The following is a 16796-nucleotide window of genomic DNA, read 5'->3' as shown; positions in this document are numbered from 1 at the left end:
GCACAGTTCCCATTTGTGCAAAAATTCAGCCCGGCCTACCAACTTTCATGAAAAGTGGATGGGACTTGTTAGAGGTGGCATGGCTGTCCCCTACTAAAAGATTTATCTATAATTTGCCAGGAACTGGTAAACTATGCTAGAAATCTACACCAGCTTCCAGTTGGCATAATTTTGAATTGTTGCATAGTGGAGTGGAGATTAGCCTAATATATGAAAAAGCATGTGCCTCTTCATATATTAATTGCATTGTGTGGGGGAAGTTACAATAAAACCGGTGTCAGAAATACTGGTCTCTGTAAATTTTCCCCAGTGTTTGATACATTTGATGTATTTCGTACATAGTATAGTAATACATGTCTTTACTACAGCACTTTTGTTAACTGTGCCCAATTGTGTGGCTCCAACAAGATTAACCACTTAATCCTATATGACGTACATTTACATCCAATAGCGTCGGGGTATGTATGAAGGGATATCCTGCGGCGATTTCCCTCCATACAATGCAGGTGCCGGTTGTTTCTTACAGCCGACACCTGTCAACAAAAGCTCCAATAAGCCATGCAGCTGATCGGAGCTGTTAACCTTTTAAATGCTGCTGTCAATAAAATCCCCCGTTAAATCCCCCGAACGATGTAAAACATTTTTAAAAGGTTTTCAGTACATTATATGGTACATCAACCCTTTCCACTCCACACTCTGACGTCTAAACACATTCTGATTGAGCGCTGTACAGCTTCAATGTCAGAAGACGTCCGGCAGGGCTTTCTTACTGTAGATTACTGGCCGCTCTGTTGTCGGGGGCCTCTTCATCATGTCCCACACCGCAGCACTGGCTCTAGCCAGCAGATGGCGCCATTGTATAATGGCAGAAAGAGAAAGCCCCCTAGGAAACCCTGAATCCAAAATTGGATTGCAAAGGGTTAAATAGTACCATTGAAAAATCCAACTCGTCCCGCAAAAAACAAACCCTCATACAGCTACATCGATAGATAAAGGAGTTATGATTTTTTAAAAGGGAGGTGGGAAAAACGAATATGGAAAAAAAAGGGCCATGTCCTTAAGGGGTTAAACCTGTGTCAATTCAAATCACAGTCTGCATTAATGTGCACAAATAAACATATATGCCACAACTCAGGCCAGTTCAGATGTGATCACTGATGTCAATTTGGATCCATAAAAGGTCTTAGTGTTTAAATAAACTTTCCTGTGCGGACCAGGGTGCAACTCTTTAGGGGAGTTCCATATAGATGTTGCAATGTCTAGCAAGCAGAGTATTTGTATAGAGAATAGTGCAGTTTATGACATCAATCCATGTACTAAAGGCTCCAGATGAGCAGAAAACTGTTATAGATGTATAAAATCAGAATGAAAGAGAATTAAGTTCATTATCTAATCCCAATTTTACTGCTACTGACACGTTCCCCTGAATGTATTGGTATTATGCTAAACACTTTCGAAAAAAAAACCCAAGTACAAGGATCCTATGTTCAGTTTCTACTTCATTTCCTTGAATTAATCCCCCATAGTGTCTCTGGTGGGCTCAGTGACACTACTTAAGTCATTTATTTTCTTTTTCTCTTTTCACTCTAGTAGAAGGGGAGTGCGGAGAAAAAGCAAATTCTTTCACAGTCATCTATCAAATCCTGCCAAGAGACCCTCATTTATTTTTATAACCACATACAGTTTTAGCGCCAGTGGCTACATGTAGATTTTTTTCCTTTGGGCGAATCGCACCCCCACCATCTTGTATACTTTGCACCTTTTCATAAAGTAGATTAGCTGCTCTTTAGGGGGGTATTATTTATGGCATCGTAGCTGTCAGTCTTTGTAAAGTTGACGCAAAACCTGCTGTACTTTCTCCATTCTTGTAGTTGAGACCTGTGAAATGATACAGCTTACAAAACTGGCTTTTATTGCTCTCATTAGTAGGGGCTGACTAAACATAATCTAACAAGTACATACAGAGCTTGGTTAACTGTTAATTGAGTGAATTTTATGGCAGTATATAAGTACCTAAATCAAATTAGGCTTGTGAGAGACACTAGCATAGTCCCCTGTTTCCCCAAAAGAAGACAGGGTCTTATATTAATTTTTGCTCCAAAATTTTTACATGTAAAACTGTATGGACACTATTTAAATTGACTTTTTTTATTAACTGTAGCTAGGGCATATTTTTCGAGTAGGGCTTATTTTCAGGGTAGGTCTTATTTTTAGGGAAACTGTCTTTAGGGGTGCAGATCTAGGTGTGGCAACTGGACCCATCCCATACTCCTGGAGAACCCCCGAAAAAAAAAAGTACAGTAGCACTAAATGAGCTTCATGTGACAGCTCGCACTGGCCGTGTTAGGATCTTCTCTAAGATAATGTGCTGACCTCTCTTCTATGCAGCAGAAAGCAACATTTGGCAGTCATGGGTAAAGTGACTTGAGTGGAGTGCCTTTGACTGCGGGTGGATTGTTGGTGCCCAGAGGTGTGGTGCCGTTATGTCTGAAACAGTCGCACTTGTGGCCTGTCCATAAACCACCGTATCAAGAGTATACCAAGACTGGTTGAAACAAGAACAGACATCGAACAGCTTTCAGATGACAAGGAACAGATTCCACTAACTGGTAAACATCCTTCCTACTCAACCCATGCTGGCTGCAGGCGCTCTCAGATGGCGCACATTTTGCAAATAAGTGGGAATAGATCTCGCAGGCCTTTCCGGCATTCCCCAAAGACTTTTGAAAAAATGGCGAGCACACACTGGCTTACCTGGTGATTTAGGTCCTGATGCCCCTCACTTTTGATAAAAGGACTCTGGCAGGCACATCGAGGACGTATATCGCAAAAAAAGTGAATAGTGAGCAATGTTTCAAGCAGAGCCCCTGGCGTGCTGGGTATAAATTAGGATTTTGACTAGATTTTAGTCGCATTTTTAAGGCACAAAGTTGTAAAAACTCTTTAGATGCTGTGTAACAACATGGTATCTGAGATGCCAGTTTCCTGGTGACAGTTTCCCTTTAAATTTAAAAAAGGGGTTGTCTATTGTTTGTTACAGTACTAGTAGTGTGCACAGGTACGCACGGCATGGGACTCCTTGACCCTCACCCACGCCAATGTCCCTTCCTGGAGGTAGCCCCAAAAGGTGGACAGGTCCAGGCCGCCAACACTGACCCCACGCTGCCTAGTGGCAGGACAGGAAGGAACCGCCGTACCTATGCAGATGACAACTTACTAGTACCGACAGGCTAGGGCGATAGAATAAACCAACACGACAGGAAAACCACAGAACACAGGCAGAACTGATCGAGACAAGGTAACTTTCACTGGAGCAGGACCAAAGTCAGACACAGGGAACGGAACAAATAACTGGCAACTGCTATCAGCAGCTGCCAGACTATATTCAGGAGTCTCCGCCACTTGGGCGGAGACCAATCAAGCCGACTGACCGGAGCTCCCAGCCAGCCACTATAACTCACAGGGATAGAGTGCGCGCGCGCCACATGCCGCGCCCGCACGGCGCCGCCAATTGACGACCCGAACGTGGGCGCAACACCATCCCAGAACACCATGGCGAACCACGCCACTGCCACCCGGGGTCCCTGACCGGTCTCATGGTAATATCGTTGGTACTAGCATACAGACGATATTTTTGTCCAATTTTCAGACCGAAAAAACGGTCCAAAAATAAGACAAACATAGCACCCATTTATTTGAAAAGGTGTATGCATATGGTTTTTTTTCTACTCAGAAGAATAGTTCGAGCAAAGAAAATAAATGAAGAAAAGTCACAGTATGTTCTACTCTTGTCCGAATTTCTCCCGCACATCGGACAGCATACAGACAGGATGTTTTAGTGCTGACATATGCGAGGATCTCAGGGTCAACTTTTTAGTTGTCCATATGCAAGTAGCCTAAGATCCCCTTTACACTGACAGATGATCGCTCAATAGTTGCTCAAACAATAGTTTGAGTGACAGTTTTGAACGATCATCTTTGCATACTCTATAGTAGCTAAGTAGCTAATTTAGAGCTATGCAGGCGGAGCGGGACACTATCGCTCGGCGAACAATACAGCTGTTCTGCAAAGCTGTAATGTTCTCCACGATTAAAGCACACGTCCTGCTGTGAACTGCAAGCGGGACATGGGCTGTAAGAACCTTATCAGAGCTGCCGACTGTGATAACAGCCTGCACCGTTGATAAGAGTTCATTGCTCAATTCAAAAAAACTAGAATTTAGCTAGGAACGACTTGTGCATGAAAACTTTACGATGTCCATGCATTTAGACGCAATGATTCTTGCTCAAAAGACGGCTTTGAGTGAATTTTGAGTGAGAATCATTGCGTCTAAATGGGCCTTAAGAACGTCCATTTATGTGCCATTGTCTGTGGACTGTTCAGTCACAACTACTCTTGGCACGATACCCCTTTCTTTAGTCACATCAATAGGTTCATATTTGTTACATACATTAATACATAATAATATATAAATTGGATTTTTAGGAAATCATTGGAGGGTGACAAAAATACCTCATACCTGATTGCCTCATGCTAGAGCCATTTAATTTTGCATCTTTGATAACAAGGTGCTTGATCCATAGTGTTGGTGCTGTGATATCTGCAAACAAAATAATAAATGAGTCGTTTCCACGTCCAACAAGAGAACCAAATACATTTGAATAGAATAATTTGAGGGCACGGTGCCAGAAGTGCAGTTTCTGTAGTTTTTAGAACATTTAGCTTAAATGTTTACATGTGCATGTAAAATCAGGGTGATTTTGGAAATTTCTTTCACTGTGATAATTACTTAGTTTGTTACCTTCTTGAAACAATGGCTAAGTGTCAGCGAATCACTCTTTCAAAAATTCCATGAAGCTTTCGAAACACTGCAGATATCCAGTTTTGAATAAGTCACACATCCAATTCTTCCTACTTTCCCAGCCATTCTGAAAGGTTTCTCGCACATATCCAGCCTGTATAGAGTATCTCAATACTAGACCAGTGGTGCCATTAAAGGGGTTGTCCACTTGTAAGCTATTCATGACCTATTCTCAGGTCCATTGCCAGGGACCCTTCACTGGTCAGCTATCAGGTTTTCATTTCAATGAGAATTTGGCCTACAATACCTAGCCTGGCCCCTGCACTAAGAATGGAGCTGTCTGCTTCCTGCAGCTGATCAGTGGAGCTCCCAGGCAAAAGACTTCTGACAATCTACTATTGTTAACCTGTTCTGAGGATAGGCCATCAATAGTTTAAGTTCTAATTTTAAAATGGACAGACTACATACGGTAACAGCGCAGCTCAATGCAATGAGCGGGAGCTTCGAGCACCAACACCGGGGAAATGACGGGGAAGGTAAGTGTAAAACTTACATTCCTGAACTCCATGGGTCACCTACTCTCAGCCCATAGGCTTAGCTTATAGGGCTAAAAGTAGTTACAGATTCCCTTTAGCTCACTTCTGACCAAAACTGCATTTATCCACTTCTGGCACCACAAATTAATTACAACTGAATACATTTAGCAACAATCTCTGAGCTTGTTTTCAGCTTTGGTCACCATGCTTTTGTGCAAGTCAGTACATTTCTGTGTGCTACTGTGTTTGAGTGCTAAAAAGAACAGTTTCTCAAAGTGGATGCAGGGCTGAACGTTCCCGAGAAAAAGTACCGATAGCTCTACTCCCACTCCGGACCTTGCTTATTTTGGCAGTTGCGCCAATCAGGAACATCCATCACTACAGTCAACCAGTTTTACCAAGTCAACAGGTCATTATGTATCTGGTTTCCCATGGCTCCATTGAAAAATATCTTTTTTTGTTGTTCCATGCTCATATTTGGTCTCAACCCCTAAACATATGCAACGGGTCAGTATGTACAACACGGTGTGCCCGACACAGAGTCTTTATCATAAGATCATTGCGTACACAGCCAGGGAACTCCCTGGAAACAGCCTGACTTACCTCATTCATTGGTACTGAGCCCTGTGAGGTTGCAATTACACCTCTGCAGAGATGTGGAGCATTACGACCACCACTGGCTGCATCATAGAACTCTAGAAAAGGGCCAATGCACACGGACGGATTTGCATTGCAGCAAATACCGGCCATAGGCATGCTATGTAAACGCTGGTTTCCATGCCCACGAGCGGAAGTTAATAGCGATTATTCACCTGCGAGGGGAAAATCACAGCATGCTCTGTTCTGGGCCAGATTCCGCGCAGATGGCCTCCATTAAAGTCAATGGAAGCCGTCCGCAGTGACAGCTGCGGATGGGCCGTGGAATCCACGTCATTGCCTAGTGGCAGTTCAGACACATCATCATATACAGATGAAGACACTGCGGACAGTTACGCAGGGGGCACCGGGTCGTGTGCATTTGGTCTTAGGGTCAATCAGCCAATTTCGTAATTTTTTAAGGTTCCCAGGTGCTACAATTAATATCTTCACTCAAACTTCTTTCCAGTAGCCATAAATGTGTCTGTGAAGAGGTTTATTTATTTTGATACTAGCCAACGCAAATAGTCTTGAAGTACCCTGGAACTGTTCCAAAGACATGACAGCGAATCTCATCCAAATGAAGATGAATAAGACCAAGCTGTAACAAATTTGCCTTCAGTTAATTGGTAACAATCAGTCATACAAGTACAATATCTGCACACCCTATAGTATATCTGCCCTTTGAGCTGGTTTTGGACCAGAGGAGATATTTTGCCATGTGAAAATGATTTCCACTTTTGATGAGTAAGAACTATGGGGAGAATTTACTTAGGTGTCCAACCCAAATACAGTGGAGTGAAATGCCTCAAAATGTACTAACATGCGCACACCGCTAAATAAACTGAGTGCTTATCTGGTCATCCCATGCACAAGAAAGTCAATTTTGGCCATCTGTGAGCTGAAGTAGATTTGCACAATAATTTAATTTTTGGCATACATTATATTAAATTTGTCAGACTGTGGTTGGCTCCTTTCCTTCCTCCCAAACCCACCTGATTTTTTGTTTTGAGTACAGTAGCCGGGATGGTGGAAATGGCAAAATATCACTAATTTTTGCACAATGCTGGAATTCTGGGACATAACCCTACATAAATTGCTATGTGTACAATGAAAGAAGAATGTGACTTAAAGAGGTATTCCAATGCGAGTTATAATTGTGGAGTGAAATAAAAAAAATTAAAATTCTGCCATCTTTGGGGGATGAGTTGAGGGGTGGGGGGGGGGGGGGGGGTCTTGTTTTTATGGTGTACATACGATAGAAAAAAATGACATGATGACTTTATTTTATGGGACAGCGCAATCGTGATGATACCAAAATTTATATAGTTTGCTTTATTGTGTGCTACTTTTAAAAAATAGATATCTTTGGAAAAACATAAAATTATTTTCTGCCGCTGTCTTCTGACAGCCTTAACTTTTTACTTTTTGCCCGGCATGGTTGAATGGGGTTTTAGTTTTTTACAGGACATCCAGTAATTTCTATCGATGCCATAGGGATACATATGGTTTTTCAAATTTTTGCTTGCAGATGGGGTGATCAAAAAAAGCGCAATTCTGGTTCAAGTGTTGTGTATTGTTATTTCCACGCTCACTGTATGCAATAAATAATGCATTACTTTTATAGATCAGACTTTTACGGACACAACGATACCAAATTTTTTTTTTTATTATAAAAAAAAAAAAAAAAAAGAAAAAAAATCGTTTTTTAAAACTTTTACTACCTTTCATTTTCCTAATACTTAAAACATTTTACTTTTTTTTACTGTCCTTATAATGGACATAGTTTGCTCGCTCCTGCAGTATAATCTAATACCATAGTATTACATTATACTGCGATCTGACAGGCAATCTATCAAGCCTCGCCACAAGCTTGGCGTGATAGGCAATCAGCTATAGCAGCACTGGGGGCCTTCAGAAGGTCCCAGGCTACCATACAAACTGAACAGCAGGAATGGGGGACTGAGACACGGCTCCCCAGACTCCTCATCACATAAACTGAAAGCACCATAACTTTATGGTGCTTATAGTTGATGACAAGGTCCCTTTAAAGACTACCTATCGCCTACAAGAAACTTTTTTGTTTTTCTTAGGTGATAAGTATTCCTTAAGCAGTGGACCAAGTGTTATAATCAGAAATGTTGCTCTTGGCAGCAGGAACATTCCAACTAACAGTAATGATATGTTACTTTTATTTCCCGCGCCAATATGGCAGCAGACTACAGATTTCAAGAAATAATAGTTGCTGTAAACAGCATCTCTGTATGTGTATCTAAATACTTGCATTATTAAAGGGGTTCTCTGGTTTAGATATCTCATTTTCAAATGAACCATTATGGAATTCTGAGGTAATAGGGGCATCCTCATCTCTTAAAGAGACTGACCAATGAAAAATATTTTTTGGAGCTAAATTCCACCCATTAATAAACATTTTTTGCATTTATATCGTACTAAATAAAAAAACTTTATATCCCCAGATATTCCAAGACAAATGTTAGAATAGCGCCACCTGCTGTTTCTATTCTGTGTCCAGCTCCAGTAATTGTTTCACCTGCTAGGTCTTGCTTCACTCTCTGCTCCAAGCTTGAGCATTTATGACCACCTTGAAACATCTAGTGAGGTGGACCATACAAAATATTCTTCAAAAGAAACAGCAGGTGGTGCTATTCTAGCATTAGTTACTAGAATATCTAGGGATAGAAAAATTTTGAATAAATGTAAGGGCTAATGCCCACGAACGGATATCCGTGGTGTTACACCGCAACTATTAGGTTGTATTGAACCTAATAGCTGAATGTTCACACTGCGGAATTCCGCAGCGTGAAATAACCCGCGGCATGTCCTATTTGCCGCGGGTATATGTTTGTCTGGCTTCCATTGTAGTCAATGGCACCCGGCCGTCACACTATACTTCCACTGTAGCACCCTTCCCACCGCCGGCCGCTTCATGCACTGCACTGCACATGCGCGCCGATGCGTCATGCGGGACTCGCAGAGCAGATGTGGGAGGTGAGTATGGGGTCTTGGGGGGGGGGGGGGGGCGTGCCGGACTCCGCTGCGGTATTCTGCCTGCGGAGGGCGTCGTGAGCCCTAAATGTTTATAATGATGGGATGGATTTAAAGAAACTCGCTAAGAGCAGCATAAGGTTGCATCCGTCAGTAATGACAGCAGTATCTGTGCAGTAGTTTTGGAGAAACTTAGATGATATTAGTAGCAGCCAAAACACAGGACTAGTCAGTCCTTCATATTCATAAGCTGTATCTAGCCACATGTATTCCACCCTCCAGGAAATGATTGGCCACTCTCTCTCTATATGCACAGTGAGCGATCACACGGACGTATGTCATCCGCGTATTAAGTGGTGCTGATTTCTATTGGGCCACTCACACTTGCGCATGAAAAAAACCGCAGCATATCCTATTTTGGTGTTTAATACGCACCAATAAAGGCTATAGAGATTTAACATATGCAGCAAATATGCATGTACATACGCCTTTGCTGTGTACCTTATATTTTACGTGTGTGAAAAACATGCGCGTAAGACGCGGGACACATACGCCTGTATGAGTGAGCCCTAATAGACAGATAGGAATCAGTCAGTTGCTGGAAGTAGGTAGCCTGTAGCTCATGAATATCCAGGGCTACTTTTAGTAGTCCTCTATGCATGTGTTGCTACTGCTTAAAGGTGATTTTCTAAGAAAAATTACTGCACAGATCCACACAGCAGAGATACCACTGTAATCAGAGGCGTAACTTGAAGCTCCTGGGCCCCAATGCAAAACCTGGAACGGGGCCCCCCCAACTATAATGCTTTATTCATAGTACTGGGCACCCTATATGGAGAAGAGAGGCCTTATGGGCCCCCCAAGGCTCCTGGGTCTGGGTGCAACTGTGTCCCCTGCATCCTCTATAGTTACGCCCCTGACTGTAATCAGTGTGGCTGCCACTACCTTGTGCTGCCCTCAGGTAGGAGTGCACAAAGATGGATATAGAGTCTCTTTAACAGTAAGCAATATTTTTTTGTGGGACAACCCCTTTGACTAGAATAGAGAGCAGCTACAAAGAGCATCTCTTATTCTGGAGGACCCATATGCTTTGGCATTACAAGGACAAACTATTAATTTCAGTTAAAACCATGTAACAGTGTAAACAGGCTAGGACTGGCCCACAGGTGAGCCGGTGGATCCCCCAATGGGCCATTAGGGCTCCGAGCCCGTCAACTTAAGTAGCTATATATTATATATATATATATATATATATATATATATACACACACATATACATACATACATACACACACACTGGTTGAAATTATATCTAGGTGCATAGGGAGGCTGGCCACTATTCTCCCTTCCTGGGTCCAACCTTCCTTAAGCCCTTGAGTGGCACGCCCGGAAATTCTCCGGGACGAGCTCCACTGCCGATAGTGATATAGCCCGGAAGATTTCCAGGCTATGTATCACTATGGCAGCTGCAGAGCACAATGCCATAAGCGCTGGCATTGTGCTCTGCCTGCACAGTCCCACAGAGAACAAAGCAAGGGCTTTGAAAAACCAGCAGAAGATATTGCCGATCTGCCGGCAATCTCCTGCTTCTAAGTCTCCTGCTTTGTTTACAGGTTGCCATAGAGACCATCGGCTTGTCAGAACCAAGCCGATGGTCTCTGTGGCAGGGAGAGCTTGGTGCTTGGCTGTGAGAGGACAGCTAGGTACCTGCTCTTACAGCAGAGATCAGAGAAAACCTCTGATCTCTGCTGTGTTAACCCTTTACATGCTGCAGTCTATGTGACTGCAGCATGTAAAGGGCTGTCACTGCAGCATGTAAGCATGTAAAGGGCTGTCACCATCAGACCCCCCGGAATGTGATCAGGGGGTCCTGATAGGTCCCTGTGGAAGTCCCCTAAGGGGACAAAAAAAAGTAAAACAAGTAAAAAAAAAAACAAAAGTAAAAAAATTTTAAAAAACACGTCTCCTTTTACTTTGTAAAAAAAAAAAAAAAAAAAAAAAAAAAAATCACATATGTGGTATCCATGCATCGTAATGACCCAGAGAAGGAAGTTAGTACATTATTGAACCCCTTAATGACATGGCCCCTTTTTTTCTTTTTTCCCCCCATTTCTTTTTTTCCTCCCCCCGTTTTAAAAATCACAACTTGTCCCGCAAAAAACAAGCCCTTATATGGCCATGTCAATGGAAAAATGAAAAAGTTATGGCTCGAGACGCAACTGCAAAATTAGTTGAAATTCAATGATTTGACCATTTAAAAAACCTGCCCTGGTGGGTCTGACAGGGTGGTAGGAAACCTGCCACTCAAGGGGTTAACTCTGCAGTTGGTCCCCAGAATGAATTTTACTGGTGGGCCCTGGCAACTCCAGTTCAACCCTGGTTGTGGCAGTGCATGGGGTATTGATCACTTGCTGTCGGGATTCTCACAGATTGAGTGATGATTGAGGGTCCCAGAAATGGTACACCCTATAATCAGCCTACGAGCCGACTCTTGACACACAGGGATTGTCCAATTGTTTAAAGTGGATGGTTTCTAAATAAAGTGATTCCAATATAAGCAGTTTACTGGTGAACTATTTGTGCTATCTTATGTTTACGTTAGTCATAAAAAGTTACCCTCCCTTTTAATTCCTATATGTATTTCAATGAATGTAATAAAAACACAGTATAAAAAGTCATTTATTTTTTTTGCTAATCTAAAAACACGAAGTATTCCGTATTTCAACTTAACTGGTTCAAGCCTCAAAATTGAGTATGATGTAGACCTTTTATATACCCTATACCACTATATACACTATAATACATGCATAACGCATAAATCGGCCTTCATTGCATGCGACAACATATGGCCTGCATTGTATGTGACAAAATATAACCTGACCAGGAGGGAGGTGATTTCCTGAGTCAAAAAATGAACCTGCCCATGTGCCAAGAACAGGAAATTGCTGACCTGTAGGTCATTGTCACTTTTGGAAACCATCAAGTGGTGAAGAAAGTAAAACAAGAAACAGGTGTTCATCACCATTCCATAGAAGGAGACAGTTCAACAGCCATGAGACTTGGACTTAATAGAGATTTTTCCTGAGCTATGCTTATATTAGATGTGGAATCTGAAGTTGTGTGAAGTTATTTTGATTTCATTTAATACAATTCATTTGATACGATTTCAATTATTACATCTTTATAAGGGTGCTATTACACGAACACCGTTAACTCTCGTGTAATAGCAGTAATTGCCAGGTCAGCCCGGCAATTGTAGGGAAAACGTGAGTGTTAGTGCTCATGTAATAATAGCATCTTTAAAAGGGTTTTCCTGGCAAATACTACTAATGACCTCAGGAGAATTCTTGAAAAGTTGATTGCTGGGAATCTGCCGCTCGGGCTCTCCAGTGTTCAGTTGATTGTCCCACTGTCAGTACAGCAGGCAAGATGTTAATATCGTAGCGGAAGTGTGATAGCCAGCTTTGCGCCCATTGATTTCAGTGAGAGTGAAGCCACCTGTTAGAGTTCCTGCTCCAACCCTGCTGCAATGACAGCAAGCCGGGTGATCATCTGAATGCAGGGAATCCCAAGTGGCAGATACCTGGCGATCAACTACTGAAGACCTATCCTGAGGATAAGTCATCAACAGTATTTGCAGCTTGCAAATCCTTACAAGACCATCACATGAAAGATTACAATTATCTGCAATTAATGGACTCTAGAGCTCATCTACAACCAAGAGACATGTCTTGCCTAATATGACACATGGAATGATATATTAATTTAGCTGTTCAATATACATGAGGCTATCTAATTGAGAGAACCATAAATATGCCAAAAAATGCAATCAAATCATGATTATGAGTGCGGTATTATTTCAGAAACGTTCTCTTACCGTCTCCTTCGAATACAGGCCGCGTCTCCATGGTAGGTGTGGGTTTGGATCCATCATCTGAATTTAGGGTTAGAAAGAAACGAAAAGAAACTACCATTATTGAGGTAAATGCTATCTACTCTACAGAACTGTTGAATGGTTTTGGGTTTGTACGTGGCCCGGCCACGTTGACACACATAAACAAGAACTCACAAACAACAAATTGTTAACTTTATATATAAGAATGTTCATTAATAACAGACAGCAGCAATTATGAAGGAGGATCCCGGTCATCAACTACTGTTCCTGTCTATCGAACAGGGACTTAATGCCACATACTACAGCCGCTACCTTGCTTGCCCAAACAAAGCTATCATCCCTTGGTAATCACAATGGCTACATTTAATCTTTCCTCATATAAACCAACTGTAGCTACTGCCTGTAGCAACCTCCTCTCACAGATTTTGAGGAGAGAACGGATGGGAAAACTAATTGCTTAGATGCCATTTTAACTATTATGTGTTGATACTTTATAACAGTCAACTGAGCAGCATTTAACCTGGCATGCCACACTAATGCACGTTGCACTGCTAATCTTTTTTGACAACTTACATTCCTGTTAAAAATAACAAAAAAGTGACTTATGGGCCTCCAACATAGAACTTTATACCTTTGTTTAAGGGCTATACCACCGTAAATCCAGGTATGTCTTTTAGATATGCTGAACAGCACCTTCAAATGTGCTCCCTGACCTTTTCCGAGAAATAGCCTACAGCCTATATATATATATATATATATATATATATATATATACACACACACACACACCTGTACAACTACCCCATTTAATCCCTTCAATTGGTTCAAACATTCTACAAGTGTCGACTGTGTTGGAATGCTACATAACCTCTGTTCCACCAGACCAGCCACAGAAGCTGGATATATTCCCCTGAACATACCTGAAGAACAATGCCCCAGAGGGAATACCTGATGCTTTGGCCCTGATTCCATAGGGTCTGACTTGGCCAGTGGATATTTGGAAGACTTCAAGTAGATGTTAGAAGAGATGATTTTTTTCCGCAATTGCAAAGGTTTTGGAGGCAAAATAAACTATCAGTAGTATCAAAGAGCATCAAGAGAAAGTTCTTCCTAGGGAAGGCTGAAAGATAGACATTTCTCTTCAGCATCTGCTTTTCTAGTACGATTAAAGAAAGTCTGAGGGAAAGATCATAATCTTTCTTGTAATGATGATTTGATTAAACATATATAACTACTATAAGAAATTACATCCATATTACTGAAAGTCTGGACTTTGAGGATGAGCCAAGTTACTGAACTACGCATTGGAATTACAATAACCAGATTAGACACTGCCGATCCTTAGACACTATAATTTCTAGGTCCTGAAAATTTCACTTGTGTGGTTTTAATAGCTAAAACTTATGTGGTGGGTGAACAGACTCATCAATGATGTAATCTGCAGCACTATTCTGGCCTCTTAGCTGGCAAACATATACACACATACTGCAATGTATGACTTCTACGGACTTTCGTAATACAACACAAGTAGGCTCTCTAGAAACTAATAATTGAATAAGAAACCTCAAAATAGCGGGGGGTGGGAGCTCTTGACCTTCTGTTTACCACTTTAGCATATAATGGGACAAAGTCTTTATTGTATAGGAAGATGGCATCCCCTATAGAGCCTGGAATGGCTTATTTTCATCTGTTAGATTAAAGCACATCTCTAGTGAAAAACTGGATTTTGGTATAACTTACCGTAAAATCTTTCTCGTCCTGTTTATTGGGGACACAGCAAGACCTTGGGTATAGCTACTGCCACTAGGAGGTGACACTAAGCATAAAAAGTGTTAACTCCTCCCACTAGCTATATCCCTTCTGCAGGCATCCAGCTAATTCAGTTTGTATACAAGCAGTAGGAGTAGCCAGTGAATCTTGTCGGTCTTCATGGATACAATATCCGAAGCTGGGAGGGGCGAGTGCTAAGAGTTGGAATCAGTATCCGTGTGAACTGTTTCATGCTGTTTCATGTTCCATCATGAAGGAAGAACATGCGCCGGAGGATCACAGCATGCTTCTGGATCCGCCTGAATAAAACTCTCTAGAAGACCAAACACTGACCCAGACATGGTTTTTTATTTGGTAAAACAAAAAATTCATTACCAGCGACTTTCAGCCAAACTGGTTTTAGAGTGCCTGCGCAAACGAGAGGACCCTGAAAAGAAAATGGCACCTGCGTCATTACTGAGAAACCCCAGCTGATGCTCCACTGATGCCAAGCCCCATTTAAAATAAGGCGCGTCGCCCATAGAGCAAATTGGCTCTGGCCAAAACGAGGCCCTGGAGGACGCAGGACACCCTGACTCTTCGGCGTAGCGAGGTCGTTGTCGGACAAGCTTCAGGTTGGACCAGACATTTACTCATAGTATCTGTGCATAAAGGTTCCACGAAGAACGTTCTAGGAGCGCAGCAGGAGACTGCTCTTCTACAGGGTACTCCTCCCTCTGTCACCGATGACATGAGTGACCTACATTCACACGGACACAGCCGACTGAGCTAGCAGTCCAGTGTTCTTAGAAAGCACTAGATGCCGGATTGTTTCCAAGGCTGCCTTGAGAGGGACCGGACCCATAGCAGTCCGCGTGTTAGAGCTGACCGGAGGGGAGCTAGTAGGCGGACCTACCACCCCCAGACTCCCTGTTGGAGGGTAGATCCCCGGACTACTGCTGTACTTGTACAGAGCCAGACTGTCTGAAAGATAAGATATTCTTTGACTGACTGGACGTCAGACTCGTATTGTGGTGGGAGCGCACATAGTATGTGTCTCTGGATGGCCCCAGCCTGCGGCTCATCCTCTACTCTGCAAGGAAACTGCAGGCAGGCCACCATAGGCTCACCAGCTCCAGCGCAGAGAAGAGAAGCGATGTGACCACAGACCTTCTATGCACAGTACAGCTTTTTTTATATGGAAGGTCCCACCGGTGACAGCAAGGCCAGAGCATTGCTGATAACCAGCTTGAGCCAGGTCATTCAGGTCTTCTCTAACTGGATGTAACTCTCGTACGGTAGTGAGAGCGCACATAGCATAAGTCTCCCGCCTGTCCCCCTACACTTGGACAGTGCATGAAAACTGTCTGCAGAGACTGCAAGTGGGCAACCCTCGGTGAGCCACTAGGCAAGGCTCTACCTGGACCGGAGCAGTCATGAGGAGCGATGAATCTAGTAAATCCCTGTGCGAGTACTCTTTCCATGGAAGGTACCACAGGTCTCAGCAATGCCGGAGCCATGCAGACACTTAGTTAGAACATTGTTGTTCGTAAGACGAGATCTCTGCTGGATGAAAATCTTGCACTGTAGCGAGAGCGCACTTGGTACATGGCTCTGGCTGGCCCCATCCACTTATCATCCTGGACTCCAACACTGCGGTACGTCTGGCTGCAGGGAACTGCAGGAGGGGCAACAGGGAAGCTACCCACAGCCAAGGCTCAACCTGGTGCGGAGCAGACATGAGGGGCGATGAGTCCAGAGACTCCCTGTGCCAGTACTCCTCCTCTATGGAAGGTACTACCGGAGTAATACTGACCATTAGTCTGACCACTGTTGTCCATAGGAAGAGATATTCTCTACTGGGTGTACATCTCGCATCGTATGCACCTGGTACACGTCTCTGGCCGCCCTTGTTCGTGTGTCCTCCCAGATACGGACACTGCGGCAAGCTGACTGCAGGGAACTGCAGGAAGGGCAACAGGGGAGCTACCGACAGGCAAGGCTTAACCTGGTCGGGAGCAGACATGAGGAGCAATGATTCCACAGCAGTCAGCAAGCTCGGAGTGATGCCACACTTAGTATGTGGCTTTGGCCAGCCCCTGTCCATGTGTTGTCCCGGACACGGACCCTGCGCCAAGGCTTCCTGCAGGGGATTGCCAGAGGGGCAACAGG

The 16796-nt window shown here is 43.1% G+C and overlaps 1 protein-coding gene across 4 annotated transcripts in view; it reads right to left on the bottom strand.

Moving 5' to 3' along the window:
- The window catches only part of SMOC1 (SPARC related modular calcium binding 1), a 228711-nt gene that overhangs the window by 52018 nt on the left and 159897 nt on the right, over positions 1-16796 (bottom strand). For 3 of the 4 annotated variants that reach the window (XM_066608410.1, XM_066608411.1, XM_066608412.1), the window contains exons 6-7: positions 12858-12947; positions 4521-4601 (exon numbers count right to left, since the gene is read on the bottom strand). In XM_066608410.1, the coding sequence (XP_066464507.1) occupies positions 4521-4601; positions 12858-12947 (171 nt within the window). The remainder of the gene's footprint in view (positions 1-4520; positions 4602-12857; positions 12948-16796) is intronic. The other variant, XM_066608413.1, reaches the window with a different exon arrangement.

This window comes from Eleutherodactylus coqui, chromosome 6 (genome assembly GCF_035609145.1).
Source record: "Eleutherodactylus coqui strain aEleCoq1 chromosome 6, aEleCoq1.hap1, whole genome shotgun sequence".
Taxonomy (NCBI): Eukaryota; Metazoa; Chordata; class Amphibia; order Anura; family Eleutherodactylidae; genus Eleutherodactylus; species Eleutherodactylus coqui.
Note: the sequence above shows the minus strand (reverse complement) of the source record. Positions and strands in the feature narration are given on the sequence as shown.